At 45.1% G+C, this 13,742-nt stretch overlaps 1 protein-coding gene across 13 annotated transcripts in view; it reads left to right on the forward strand.

The window, feature by feature from the left end:
- ANKRD6 (ankyrin repeat domain 6) overlaps positions 1–13,742 on the forward strand; it is a 200,512-nt gene that overhangs the window by 164,788 nt on the left and 21,982 nt on the right. For 6 of the 13 annotated variants that reach the window (XM_054491132.2, XM_063666414.1, XM_063666413.1 and 3 more), the window contains exons 1-4: positions 282–380; positions 2,467–2,805; positions 7,416–7,514; positions 10,390–10,488. In XM_054491132.2, coding sequence (XP_054347107.2) covers positions 2,512–2,805; positions 7,416–7,514; positions 10,390–10,488 — 492 coding nt within the window. In that variant the 5' untranslated portion in view covers positions 282–380; positions 2,467–2,511. Of the gene's footprint in view, positions 1–281; positions 381–2,466; positions 2,806–7,415; positions 7,515–10,389; positions 10,489–13,742 lie in introns of those variants that run through there. The other 7 variants (XM_054491128.2, XM_063666412.1, XM_054491129.2 and 4 more) reach the window with 3 other exon arrangements.

Here is a 13,742-nt window from a genome sequence, read left to right on the forward strand (position 1 = left end):
GCTACTTGATAGTCTGATGAGTGGAGAGTAGAAATAATGTACTAAAGGAAATCTTCACATTTTGAGCATATCGTGTTCATTGATTGCAATGACAATAGCCAAGGTTAACTGAGACAAACTTGAATTTTGGTTAACCCATAAGAATCTCCTGCCAATCCAAAGGGACAGGAGGGAGTGATCATCCAAAAGCCCCTGTGCAAACCTTGCTCTAGGCCCTCTGTCTCCCAAGGGAGTAGCATTGATGACTTGTTCTGAAATCATTGTTCGTTTTGCATTCACAGCATGGCCGGACTCCCCTGCATCTTGCTGCCAATAAGGGCCATCTTCCTGTGGTCCAGATCTTGCTGAAGGCTGGCTGCGACCTCGATGTCCAGGATGATGTGAGTAGAAGCCATCATTCTATCAGGCTGAGTTGGCAGGGGAGGTTGTCTGGCTAGAAATCCACAAAGTATAAGCTGTGAGATGGGAGGGTAGTAGATGCTCTCCCAGGACATTTTAGCTGCATCTTGGTCTCTGTGGCGGCAAGAACTTCCTCTGGAAGACCTGCTCTGAGGCCCATTCTCAGTAGCAAGTTAGAGTTTGGGAGTCTGGGGTGGTTCTCCATCATGGTTCACTTCCTGTCTACTATTCAAGTAATCACTTCCTGTCTATTGTACAAAATGCCTCAAAGGGGATTTTTGCCTGTGTCCTGTCTCAGCATAAAGAGACACACACATGCACATCAGTGAGTATGGGCAAGACTTGCTGGAAATGTGTGTCAATGACCAAATTTACCGTTGGAGAAAAAATGGGGATTAAAAACTTAATTTTTTTCTCATCTTAATTTCTCTTGGTCAGTGAATATGACATGGAAAATGATCTATTCAAGTTGGGGAGTTGGGGGAAAACACAGATCTCATAGAATCTAAGAAAAAGGAGGCCTCCAGAAAGAGTTTACTCTGGCACCATGCTATTATTGAGACATGGCCATCAACTCAGCTCTGAGTCTATTCATTCAGGTTATCTAGAGATGGACTCTGGCTCCTCTGGCATCCAGTGGCCAATCCTGAGTGAGTCAGCAGTGGCTGAGGTCACTGCTGTACACTGAGTCACGTAGTACAGTGGGCTGCCCTATTGGGTCTTTGGAGAAGGTGGTTCTCTAAGAAAGGACCATATAAATTGTCCTCCAACAGCTGTTAGGAAAAGGTCCTTTGATAATACAGTTGAAAACTACTTTTAGAAATGGTTGCAACACTAATTCATGTAGTAGAACTCTAAGAAATAAGAACTTTTATGGGGAACACAGAATGTTGGAGTGTTTGCACTTATAACCTCTTCCAAATTCACCTTTAATAACTGTAGTTATAGAGTGTGATTCAAATTTCACATCTTCAGATGTGCTACAGTGTGGTTTACTAAAGTGCTTCTAGTTTTCTTTGGGTCTGTGTATAATGTCATAAAACTTGGCAAACACACATTAAGAAGGACAGTACTTGCAAAGAAATAACTAAATATGACTGTTTTATGCATGGGCAGAAGGCCATCCAGTGTCTTTCATAAATCTCTGGTTATATCTGGAACTTGCTGGGTCATCAAAGATGTTATTTTCAAAAAATGTTGATTTAGCTTTAAGCCATTGATTTCTACCTTGGGTCATAATACTTTTTTATTTTCCTGCACTTTGGTCATCATAACATTCTCAACTATATCATATCCTTAGATGACAGGAACAAAAATACAAGGAGAGAGAAAAGATTTTGGCCACAGAAAAGGTGGGGCGTTGAGTTATTACTGGTGCAAACATGTTGGGATGCATTTGATCTTCTCTTCGCATAATTAAAGGCTTTGCTTGCCACAGTGGCAAGGCCAAAATGCCAGGCATGCTAACCCATTCCAACTTGACACCCCTGCCTCACATCCTGGGCGCTAAGTATCACTGTGTTCTCACGCAGCAAAAGCCTTGCTAATTTCCTAGAACTGCTGCTGTTTATACCAGGCAAGGTAGGAAGTGAAACAGGCAAGAATTTTCTTAGGTAGCCAAAGTGAGACGTGTCAGCAGAAGAAAAGCCAGCTCTGCTTTTAGACAGAGAGACCCCCTTTTATTTATTGAAGTTATTTTCTTGCATCTTTTCCTTGTCCTAGACAGACAATGCATATATTGCTTCTCCCAGATAAATTAAAATAAAAATACAACAACAACAAATAATTGGGAGTGGAGAAGGTAGAATTGACCTTCACTAGTTCTGAAGAAATGCATTTGCCAGCATATGATCCATGCCTGTTCTCTGTGTATTTACCATGCTGTTGATGACCAGCCTTGAAATACATGCAAGAACTCAAGGAAGAAAACTCTTGATGTGTGTCCTTTAAAGAATCTAGGAGATCAGTTATTTGAAAAAATCTCAGAAGTTACCTGTCTTGGATGGTGGGTAGAAACAGAGAATGTTAATGATATGAAGAATTTACTCCTAACTTCATATTCTACAGATACTGATCTTTATGGCATGGTAAGAACTGAGAATTAGTTGAAGAATGACCTCCAGTGGCCTGGAGTGGGATTATTATGAATTTCAACCTGTGGAAACCAGTTCTTTAGATTATGCAACTCCAGGAGCAAATTCTTTCTTGCTTCCCGCCAATCCTGTCAACTCTCATTGGAGCGCTAATGCCATCTCTGATTGGTCAATGAGCAATCACATAGCTCCCGCCTCAGAAATAGTCCAGGATGCTGTGGCCACAGTGAAAGCCATGAAAGAAGACAAAAATAAGAAAAACCACAGAGGGAAGGTTAGGAAGGACCCTAGAAGATCAGAGAGAGAAAAAGAGGTCAGCAACTTGCTTTACATACCTAACCTGTCTTGAGCTTCCTTGCAGTATGTCTGCCTGTGCCACATGGGGGTGGTTCCTCTTGAAGAGGGGCACACTGCACCCTTGCATGACTGGAATCTGCCAACACTACACTCACTCTTTTTCACCATGTAGGAAAGAAAAATAACAGTATTTCAGAACAAAGATTTAGACCTTATAGGCACCAAAGCTCTTAAAATCACAAAGTGAGAAACACTGTCTCAGAAAAACTGAGAGCTGGCAGTTCACGTACTTCGCAAATGGATCAACATGTTCCAAATCAAAGTGCCAAACTGCAGGGTTTCAGGCCCTTCAAGTTTCCAGCTACAGCGTCTTTGCTTCTGCTTCTTGTCGTTAATTATTCAACAAATGCTTTTGGGGCAGCTCTAGTGGCTATGCTTTACTTTATGAAAGAGGCAGTTCCAACCCCACAGATGCATCTGACCTTTTCTGAGGCTTGTCTTAAGGTTAATGACTAAACAGGTTGGAAGCAGCTTGGGATGAGTGCAAAGAGCCTTGACAATTTGATTTCTGGTCCAAGCATGCTGTCCTAGGCTTATCAATAAAATGAGAGAATTAGACTTGGCACATAGTAGGGAGTCAATAAATATTCAATCCGGGCCTGGTGGCTCACACCTGTAATCCCAGTGCTTTGCGTGGCTATGGAGGAAGGATTGCTTGAACCCAGGAGTTGGAGACCAGCCTGGGCAACATGGCAAAACTCCATCTCTACAAAAAATAAAAAAATTAGCTGGGCATGGTGGCAAATGCCTGTGGTCCCAGCTACTCAGGAGGCTGAAGTGGGAAGATTCATTGATCCTGGGAGGTGGAGGTTGCAGTGAGCTGAGATCATGCCACTGCACTCTAGCATAGGTGACAGAGTGAGACCCTGTCTCAAAATGAATGAATGTTCACCAAATAGATAATTCAGTAAACACCATTGAGAGTGCTCTACCTTTTCCCAGCATTTCAGAATTTCATGATTGACTTAGGTAGGTATCATATACAAGTAAGAATTATGTCAAAGTAGCCACTTGTATGTATTGAGGCCACATCTTGTTCTTCTCTGTGTCATTTCAAGGAGGAAATGTTTCAATGGTAAATTTTAATCTTATAGGAGGAAAGAGTCCATTTGTAGATAACTGACCCTGTTTCAACTGAGGGCCTCAAGGTACTAAATTGTTTGTGTTGTATTCTAGGGAAGAATAGATCCGAGATGATAACCTGAGGCAGCCATTGTTTACATGTTTCGTGTCCCTCACCTCAGAGCCTTTAATTCTCATCTTGGTTACTTGAGAAGGGCAGGTTTTTCAAAGCCTGAGAAAGCGTATTGCTCAGTCCTCCAGAACCATTCCAGCTAGTGTCAGCACAGCTAGCAGTCCAGCCAAGGACAGCCACTTTCGGTAGGGAGAGTCCGAGCCTGGCCTGACAGCAGTGTTTATCTGACCCGGGCTCTCGGTGAGGTCTCTGTCTGAGAGGACCCGGGCTCTCGGTGAGGTCTCTGTCTGAGAGGACGGCTGGAGGGGGAGCTGTGGCCTGGAGACAGGCAGGACAGCCAAAAGGTCCCCCAGAGGAAGGGGTGTGCAGGACCTGTGCCAGCAGCTTAGGACAGTTTGTGTTCTCGCCACAACCTCACACAAGTCATTAGATCTCCTTGAGTCTTTCTAGTCTGGAAATTTCCTCCTAAGGTCTGAACTGAAAGTTAGATTGAGCTGCTTTCATTGAGCTAGAGTTTCACAAAGGAAAATTTTCTCAAAGGAAGCAAATACAGTAGATTGATGATTAAAGCAAGTAATAAATAACTCGGTGCCATTCTGGCTCCAAAGATGCCTCAACTCATAATTTAGAGGGCAGCTTGTGAAACATGATAAAAAACATTTGACCTAAACCAAGGCTTAGGTTAGTCTGTGCCGTATCATCCAGTGAAGGCCCTTCGTGAAATAATTTGTACAGCAAGAGTGGCTAACACGACCCATATGCTCAGGGCTTGTTCCTCATACTTTATGAACAATACAGAGTGATAAGTTTTGTCCTGGAAAAAGGTTGTTTTTATTGGTCCAAAGAGCACTAGAGTGTAAGTAGTTTGTGGTTATATTAAAAAGCCTGTAAGAAGTGGAAATCTAACCAAGTCAGCACTACCCTGAAAGCGTGAGCTGCAATCGCATGGTTCTTGCTAAGAAGGGCATCGTCTTTCTCAGCAGGTCAGTAATCATCAATTGCACCGGAGGCCTATTTTGGGAAATTCCATCACCATTCTGATAGAGAAATGGGAAGTCTTGGAAATCTTATTGAAATTTTAAAAAGTTGAGATGTGGGGCCAGCCATGGTGGCTCGCGCCTGTAATCCCAACACTTTGGGAGGCGGAGGTGGGCAGATCACTTGAGGCCAGGAGTACAAGTCCAGCCTGGCCAACATGGTGACACCTCGTCTCTACTAAAAATACAAAAAAAATTAGCTAGGCATGGTGGCAAGTGTCTGTAATCCCAGCTACTCTGGAGGCTGAGGCAGAAGAATCGCTTGAACCTGGGAGGCAGAGGTTGCAGTGAGCCAAGATGGCGCCACTGCACTCCAGCCTGGGCGACAGGGCAAGACTCTGTCTCAAAACAAAAACAAAAAGTTGAGACTTGGGCAGTATCTTGTATGATTACTAGTTTCCTTGTCTAGAACTACTTTCTAAGAGGTCTGAGGTAGACAGCGCAAATGGCACAGCCTACCTCCTGCAGCCACTGACCCAGTGGCCACATTCTTCTTTTAACCACAGCAAGGGTTCTCTTTGAATAAGGGGTCTGGGAAGGTGGATGAGAAGAAAACCAGCCTGAACCTAACTGATAACAGGAATAATAGTTTAGAATGCTGAAGGGGAAGGTCGGTGGTGGCAATGCTGAGGATAGTGACCTGTCCTTAATGTCCTGACTCCCTCACTGCAGAAATTCCTTACCTTCCACAAATGAACAGTGGGAAGAGAGTCTGTGACAGGGACAGTCCTGTTACTGGGGTATTGTTTCTGCTCAGACTTCTAATAAGTAGCGGTTTTTCCTGATGCTAAAAGTTATCCGTGTTAAATATAAAAAGCTGGAAAATATTAAAAAGTATAAAAAGTTAAAAGAGAAAAATCCTTTCATGGATTTTTAAAGGAAGACTTTTTAATTTTAAGAAAGCAATTTTGAGTTTTAACTAGGATTTTTTATTGTAATAAAATATACGTAGCATTAAATTTACTGTCTGAACATATTTACGTATACGGTTCAGTGGCATTAAGTACACTCACATTGTTGTGCAACCATCACCACCATCTATCTTTAGAACTTTGTTTCAGATGACATGTTTTTAATGTGCATTGTTTGTTACAGATCTGGGGAGTTTAGTAAGTAGAATCAGTATTTCATTAAGGTTGTTTACAGGTAGCAGTTCATCCTTCTTTTAAAAAATCTGTTTTATCTTATGATGGCCTCTGTCCTCTCTTGGGCCAAGCACCAGGGACGCCCCAGAATGTTTTCTTTGCCCCTCTGGTGCTCTGCCAGGAAACTTCACAAAACTGTGACCAACCACATCATAGAATCCAAGAAGGGAATGGAGGGACCCTGGTATCATCCAGGGTGACACACCTGAGGTCCAGCAGGGTGACAGGCTTCTAGCAAGCCATGCACAGCCCAGACCTCCTGACCCCTTGTCTTGTGCTCATTGCTTTCCACCAGAACATTTCCACACTGCTCACCCATCCTCCCTTTCAAGGCTGGACCACAGGCTCAGCTTGATTTACCTCAACTTAGCTTCCTGAGGACCTGTCAGAGATAAAGGGTGCTCTTAGAGACTTCAGAACTCTCCTGTTACAGTCTTGACCTGCTTACCTCTGGGAGTGTTTCATCCTTCACTCAACTGCAATTAGGAAGAGTCAAGTTCCCTTTGGCGCCTAAAGGAGAACAACAGCCGGCAATCCCAGGAACTCGATCACAGAGAAAAGGGCTCAGAATGCAGCATAAATCAGTGACGATGTTGTCATGAACTCTCTGAAGAGGCTTCTTAGAAATACGCAGTGATAGCTGCAGTCCCTGGAGTCCTCAGATGAAATAGGGCAAACACCTGCATTGCCGTTGACTAGTACAGGTCAATGAACAAATGACCTGCCTGTCATCAAACCATGAGTGCTGCTAACTGTCAGAGCTGGACAGTGGTCCCCCTGCAAGCTGGAAACTCGGCAGGCAATAGAGATTCCAGGCATTGCTGCTTTAATTGCATAGCACACAACCTGCCCTCACACCCACTCTTCACACCTGTGATAGTCACAGCCCCTGGATGGCAGGAGAGAGCCTGACCCTCATTTTGAGGTTGCTCTGTGGCCGAGGGCTATTCTTGCTGTCGGCTTAAGGTCCCCCTCTTAGTTTATGAACAAAATTTCTCTGCCAGCATGCGTTGTCTACTAACAAGACCACAAAGCCCGCCTTGCCTGTGGTAACCAAGCCCTTCTGTGAATAACTGCTCTGCTCTGTGTGGGGACAGGAGGGGTCCTTGTGTCCAAGTGTCAAGTGAGTAGTGCAAGCAGGGGGTGCAGGGGAGCTGACTGCTGTTCCTGCCTTCGTGTCACTTTGCAGGGGGACCAGACCGCCTTGCACCGGGCCACAGTGGTGGGGAACACGGAGATCATCGCGGCGCTCATCCACGAGGGGTGTGCCCTGGACAGACAAGACAAGGTGAGTGGACACTGAGCTTCCTTACTCCCCAAGGCAAGGAAAGCCAGTGGCTCAAGGGAGCTGGAGGAGCCCGCTCTGGAAACTTTTGAGTCCTCGAGATTTTATAATTCCTGTCTTACCACTTACGATTTAACATGATTAAATCGGCCTAAAATTCCTTTGAAACACTATCTGGTATCCCAGCCAATTGTAATTTTTTTTTTTTTTTTTTTTTGAGAGAGGGTCTCACTCTGTTGCCCAGGCTGGAGTGCAATGGCATGATCATAGCTTACTGCACCTGAAACTCCTGGGCTCAAGTGCTCCTCCCACCTCATCCTCCCAAAATGCTGGCATGAGCCATTGTGCCCAGCTGCCAATTGTATTTTTTTTTAATCTTTTTCCTTGTTCTATGGCACCAGTGACAACCACATAAATCTTAAATGGTAAAGAAAAAAATCTAGAAATAAGGACCTATGTAGGCCTGGGTGGGGGTAAGGGATGTGCCCCCAGACTTTCTCTTTACTTTCATAGATAAGTAAGCAAGTTAATTTCTTTAAACTATATTGCAGGAAAAAAAAAAGTAAGCTCAACTGGGCCAAACACAGTGGCTCACGCCTGTAATCCTAGCACTTTGGGAGGCTAAGGTGGGAGGATTGCTCGAGGCCAGGACTTCAAGACCAGCCTAGTCAACATAACAAACCACTGTCTCCACAAAAAATTTGAAAATTAAGAAAATATATATTAGCAAGGCATGGTAATGTACACACCTGTAGTCCCAGCTACTCAGAAAGCTGAGATGGGAGGATTGCTAAGCCCAGGAGGTTGAAGCTGCAGTGAGCCATGACTGCATCACTGCATTCCAGCCTGGACGACAGAGTGAGACCTTGTCTCTTAACAAATAAATAAATAAGATTGATAGATAGCAAAATTGGCCAGGCGCAGTGGCTCACGCCTATAATCCCAACACTTTGGGAGGCCAAGGCGGGCAGATCACCTGAGGTCAGGAGTTCGAGACCAGCCTGGCTAACATGGTGAAACCCCGTTTCTACTAAAAATACAAAAAATTAGCCAGGCATGGTGGTGCATGCCTGTAAACTCAGCTACTTGGGAGGCTGAGGCAGGAGAATTGCTTGAACCCGGGAGGCGGAGGTTGCAGTGAGCCGAGATCGCGCCATTGCACTCCAGCTTGGGCAACAAGAGCGAAACTCTGTCTCAAAAAAAAAAAAAAAGCAAAATTGATTATTTAAGGAATCCTAATGACTTCTTATATATTAACCTAATGTTTTTAAATTTTCAAACAATCTTAAAACACAAAACTTCACAATTAAGTGCAATTCAGCCTCTGCTTACTTTTTTTTTTTCTTTAAAGAGGCTACGCTGGGAAGAACTCTGCTTTACTTTTTAAAAATAACTTTTCATTAAAGTATAATATACATACAGAAAAGTGGACAAATAAGTGTGCAGCTTGTTGAATCTCACAGCAGAACACACCTGTGTGAGCACCCAGCTCAAGAAGCAGCTCATTGCCAGCACCCAGAAGCCCCATACCCTGTGCCCCCTGCCCCCCTGCATCCCCCCTTTCCTTTGGCTTCCTCCTTCTGCAATCAGTCCCACTGCCCGGGCCACACACCGCCAATACAGTTCCCAGCAACCACCCCATCCCCTGGCCTTTGAGACCCTAGACTTCCCCTTGTGGAGGTCAGCTGTGTTAGGCCTTTATTTTTAGCTGTTTCCAGGGGCATGGATGTGGTTGAGTTAAAGCTGAAGCCAGAGCCTGGATGTAATTGCAGAATGCACCTGCGCTGACCCCTGCTGATTGCCCCGCACCCTTCCTTCTCCGGGCTCCTCCCGGCTCCTACCTTCCTGGAACTCCTGCTTTCCCGCCCCCACCCCACTCAATTCATTGCACTTAATGATATTTCTTTGTTTAAAATAGTAAGCTAAGCAAATATGAGCTATGTTCATTAAATGACTTTTATTTAAACGCAACACATTAGGCCGGGTGCGGTGGCTTACGCCTGTAATCCCAGCACTGTGGGAAGCCAAGTGGATCACTTGAGGTCAGGAGTTCAAGACCAGCCTAGCCAACATAGTGAAACCCTGTCTCTACTAAAAATACAAAAATTAGCAAGGCATAGTGGTGCATGCCTGTAATTCCAGCTACTTGGGAGGCTAAGGCAGGAGAATCACTTGAACTCTGGAGGCAGAGGTGGCAGTGAGCCGAGATCATACCACTGCACTCCACTCTAGGTGACAGAACAAGACTGTCTCAAAAAATAAAAGCCACACATTGAGGATACTTGTTTGTTTTATTTCCGAATCACTGTTTCCTCAGTCCCTGTTCATTATTTGTTTGGGGCCCTGAGGCTTTTGAATTAAGGTGGGTGAGATTAAGTTTCAGTGAAAAAAAGTTGCGGAATCTATCAGACCGCTGAATCTTATGAAGATGCCCTCTTCCTTTGCCTGACCTTTGCAGGGTTCTCTCTGATGCCAGGAGCAGAGCAGACTCTAAGGGTGGTGGAGGTGGGAAGAAATAGATGGCATGCTATCCTGATGATGCTTTCTGTTAAACGAGAGCTGTGGATGGGGCCTGGAGCCTCTCTCAACTGGGGTTCCTAGAGAGACTTAACCTCTAATGCCTTATGAACAATCATCCACAGTTCGTCATGGATTCATTTCTCTTCTGTGCATCTAGAATGGTTTTTATTATGTATCATTTCTGGGATGATGGAGAAACTTACCACTCAAATCATCTTCTGTAGTCTGGCTCAGATGAGAAAGTCCAATTGAGAAAGGCCCTCTGGTGTTCCGTAAAAATCCACTGTGATGTATTGATCATAACGAGAAGAATTAGGTCTTGGGTAATGTGCCTTTCCCACCTGTGTGTCTTCCTTAGGATGGGAATACAGCCTTGCATGAAGCATCCTGGCATGGTTTCAGCCAGTCAGCCAAGCTGCTCGTTAAAGCAGGAGCCAACGTGCTTGCCAAGAACAAGGTGAGGCCTGGCAGGTGCTAGAATGCCTCATTCACAGATGAGAATGGCTGTGGGTTTCTCCCCCTGTGGGAGCCTTCTTCCAGTGAGAAGAGTGAGAGCCCAGAGGGGCACGAGGAACCTGAAGGTCCATTCGGCCCAGAAGTTTCATTTGCAGAAAAGGCTAGAAGCTGATTGATATTCCAGGTCAGGAGCAAGCGCACCAACAGCGCCAAAACCCTGCTCATGTGAGAGGCCCCTGACTGCTGCTGCTGGGAATCTACATGTGATTACTGTCCCATAGTTTTTTTGTATTCAAAAAATACAGCAATGGAGTTGGCATTAAAAAAATCAGCAAAAGAACTTTAAAATGCTAATACCGAAAATTAGTAAAGTGGGCTCCCCTAGATGATGCTGGGAAAGTGTGATACAAACAGCCACCTTTGGGAGACAATTTGGCAAAACAAATCAGGAGCCTTAAAATGGTCCTTTTTTGGCCTGGCATGGTGGCTCACACCTGTAATCACAGCACTTTGGGTGGCCGAGGTGGATGGATCACCTGAGGTCAAGGGTTTGAGACCAGCCTGGCCAACAGGGTGAAACCCCATCTCTAATAAAAATACAAAAATTATCTGGGAATGGTGGCTCATGCCTGTAGTCCCAGCTACTTGGGAGGCTGAGGCAGGAGAATCGCTTGAACCTAGGAAGCAGAGGTTACAGTGAGCCAAGACTGCACCACTGCACTCCAGCCTGGGCACAGAGTGAGAGACTGTCGTGGGGGCAGTTGGGGGCCGGGGGGGAGGTCTTTTTTGGCCAGGTGCAGTGGCTTATGCCTGTAATCCCAAACTTTTAGGAGGCTGAGGCAGGCGGATCACTTGAGACCAGGCATTCAAGACCAGCCTGGCCAACATGGTGAAACCCTGTTTCTACTAAAAATACAAAAAATTAGCTGGGTGTGGTGGTGCATGCCTGTCATCCCAGCTACTCGGGAGGCTGAGACACAAGAATCGCTTGAACCTGGTAGGCGGAGGTTGCAGTGAGCTGAGTTCTTGCCACTGTACTCCAGCGTGGGCGACAGAGTGAGACCCGGTCTCAAAAAAAAAAAAAGGTCCTTTATACTTGGTACCTACCTTTCTTGGACTCTATCCTAAAAAGGTAATAAAACCTGCTATTGAAATAAAATATGGAAAAGAAAAAAACAAGCAAAACCAGTAAAATTTTACCGACAAAGATGTTCATGACAGCAGTAGTTATATTTTTTAAATATGGGGAGGGAGACTTAGAATTATGGTTCATTCATACAGTGGAATATAATTAATATTAAAATCGTAGTTTTGAAAATAATGCTTTCCATTGTTAAAGAACATGACAAAGAGATATAAGATCATATATAGTACATGTCCCAGTGCTTAATATAAATTTGTATATTTAAAAATTTAAGCACAGAAGAATATCATCAGAATATTAACAGTGGTTATCTCTGGGAATTGAGGCTAAGATTGATTTTTATTTTTGTACCTTTCCCAAATTTTCCAAAATGAACCCATTATTTCTTTTACAATTGGGAGAAGAGACTTTTTTTTTTTTTTGATACAGAATCTCGCTCTGTCACCCAGGCTGGAGTGCAATGGCACACTGTCGGCTTATTGCAACCTCTGCTTCCTGAGTTCAAGTGATTCTCCTGCCTCAGCCTCCTAAGTAGCTGGCATGTGCCCCCATGCCCGGCTAATTTTTCTATTTTTAGTAGAGATGGGGTTTCACCATGTTGGCCAGGCTGGTCTCAAACTCCCGACCCCGTGATCCGCCCGCCTCGGCCTCCCCAAGTGTTGGGATTGCAGGCGTGAGCCACTGTGCCTACGCCAAGAGATGTATTTTATTTCAAAAATAAGAAAACATTATCAGTACTCTGGAGATATTTGCAGTTGAGGTAAGAAGGGTCATAAAAGGGCTTTACCCTCTTTTCTTTCCCTGGATGGCCAGATTGGGTCTGTAGCAGGGGCCTGAGAATTTCCCACAATGCACTGCCACATCACAGAGTGGTAGCTTCAGCTAATAGTGGTAGGATAATGAATCAGGTGGGCTAGAATGGGGTTCTGGGTGGCAGTAGCCTGGGGACAATGGGCAGCAGTAAGTACCCTCCCTAATATACACACACACATACACACACACACACACTATATATATGTACAATTTCGTGGCCAAGTCAAATCTGAAACCATAGTATCTCTAGCTTAGGACACACACACATCTGCATACAAGATCTTCAACAGCAATGCCAGGCAAGTCAAGCTATAGAAATATACCCCATCAATGAAGTGACTTCTCGAGACCTTGCATGCTGCAGGAAATAGAAATGACAGCCTGAAACTCCTTTGTGAACATAATCTCCGTGGGAGCAAGAGAACCCACCTCAGTGGCTTTGCCCTCCAGTGAAATCTCCTGGCTCTCACTACCTTTCCATTAGTTTATTAGGGAGCATAGTTAAGCAAGCCATGCCTTCGTCATTTTCATCCATCTCCCCTCTCCAGTCCCTCATTACATCTTAGGACATCTTCAAGTCTCACACCTGTTCTTCTTTCCATGCTCATTCTTAAGCATGCCCTGAATTATTCCAGATGCCTCAAGCAGATTGGCGGGCTCAAGTCTAGTCCCTCCTTTCATCCTGCTCTTCCTCTGCTCAGCGACCTTCCCATAAAGCTCCTGCCCGACACTGTCTATAAGCCTCTCCCGGCCCACCCTTGGAGTTCCTCCTGGCTCCTTTCCCCTAGAGCGCCTCCTGTGCCCTCAGAGTGGGGCTCACTGGCCTGCTTCTCATTCCTGCCTGTAGACCTCCAACCTGGCCCCAGGCCCTCTCCCTCCCCGAAGACCCACCGGGCTGCTTCTGCAACTCTCCCTTGGCACCGCTTGCAGCTTTGTGCTGTCGTTTCCTAGTTCATGTTTTTCGTGGTTCCCTCATGGATCAAAAGCTTGAGGTCTGAGAGCAGCAAGCTACATACGGTAATATCGCCGGTAGTGCCTGGCTCACTGCTTAGGAGGCGGGTGGCTGCCCATTTCTTCAAAATGCACATGGTCTGGTACAGGAGTTGATGGTGTGTAATCCCTTTTTTTTTTTTTCCTTTTTGAGACAGAGTTTCATTCTTGTTGCCCAGGCTAGAGTGCAATGGCTCAATCTCGGCTCACTGCAACCTCTGCCTCAAGCGATTCTCCTGCCTCACCCTCCCGAGTAGCTGGGATTACAGGCACCTGCCATCACGCTCAGCTAATTTTTGTATTTTTAG

This window comes from Pongo pygmaeus, chromosome 5 (assembly GCF_028885625.2).
Source record: "Pongo pygmaeus isolate AG05252 chromosome 5, NHGRI_mPonPyg2-v2.0_pri, whole genome shotgun sequence".
NCBI classification, from domain to species: domain Eukaryota; kingdom Metazoa; phylum Chordata; class Mammalia; order Primates; family Hominidae; genus Pongo; species Pongo pygmaeus.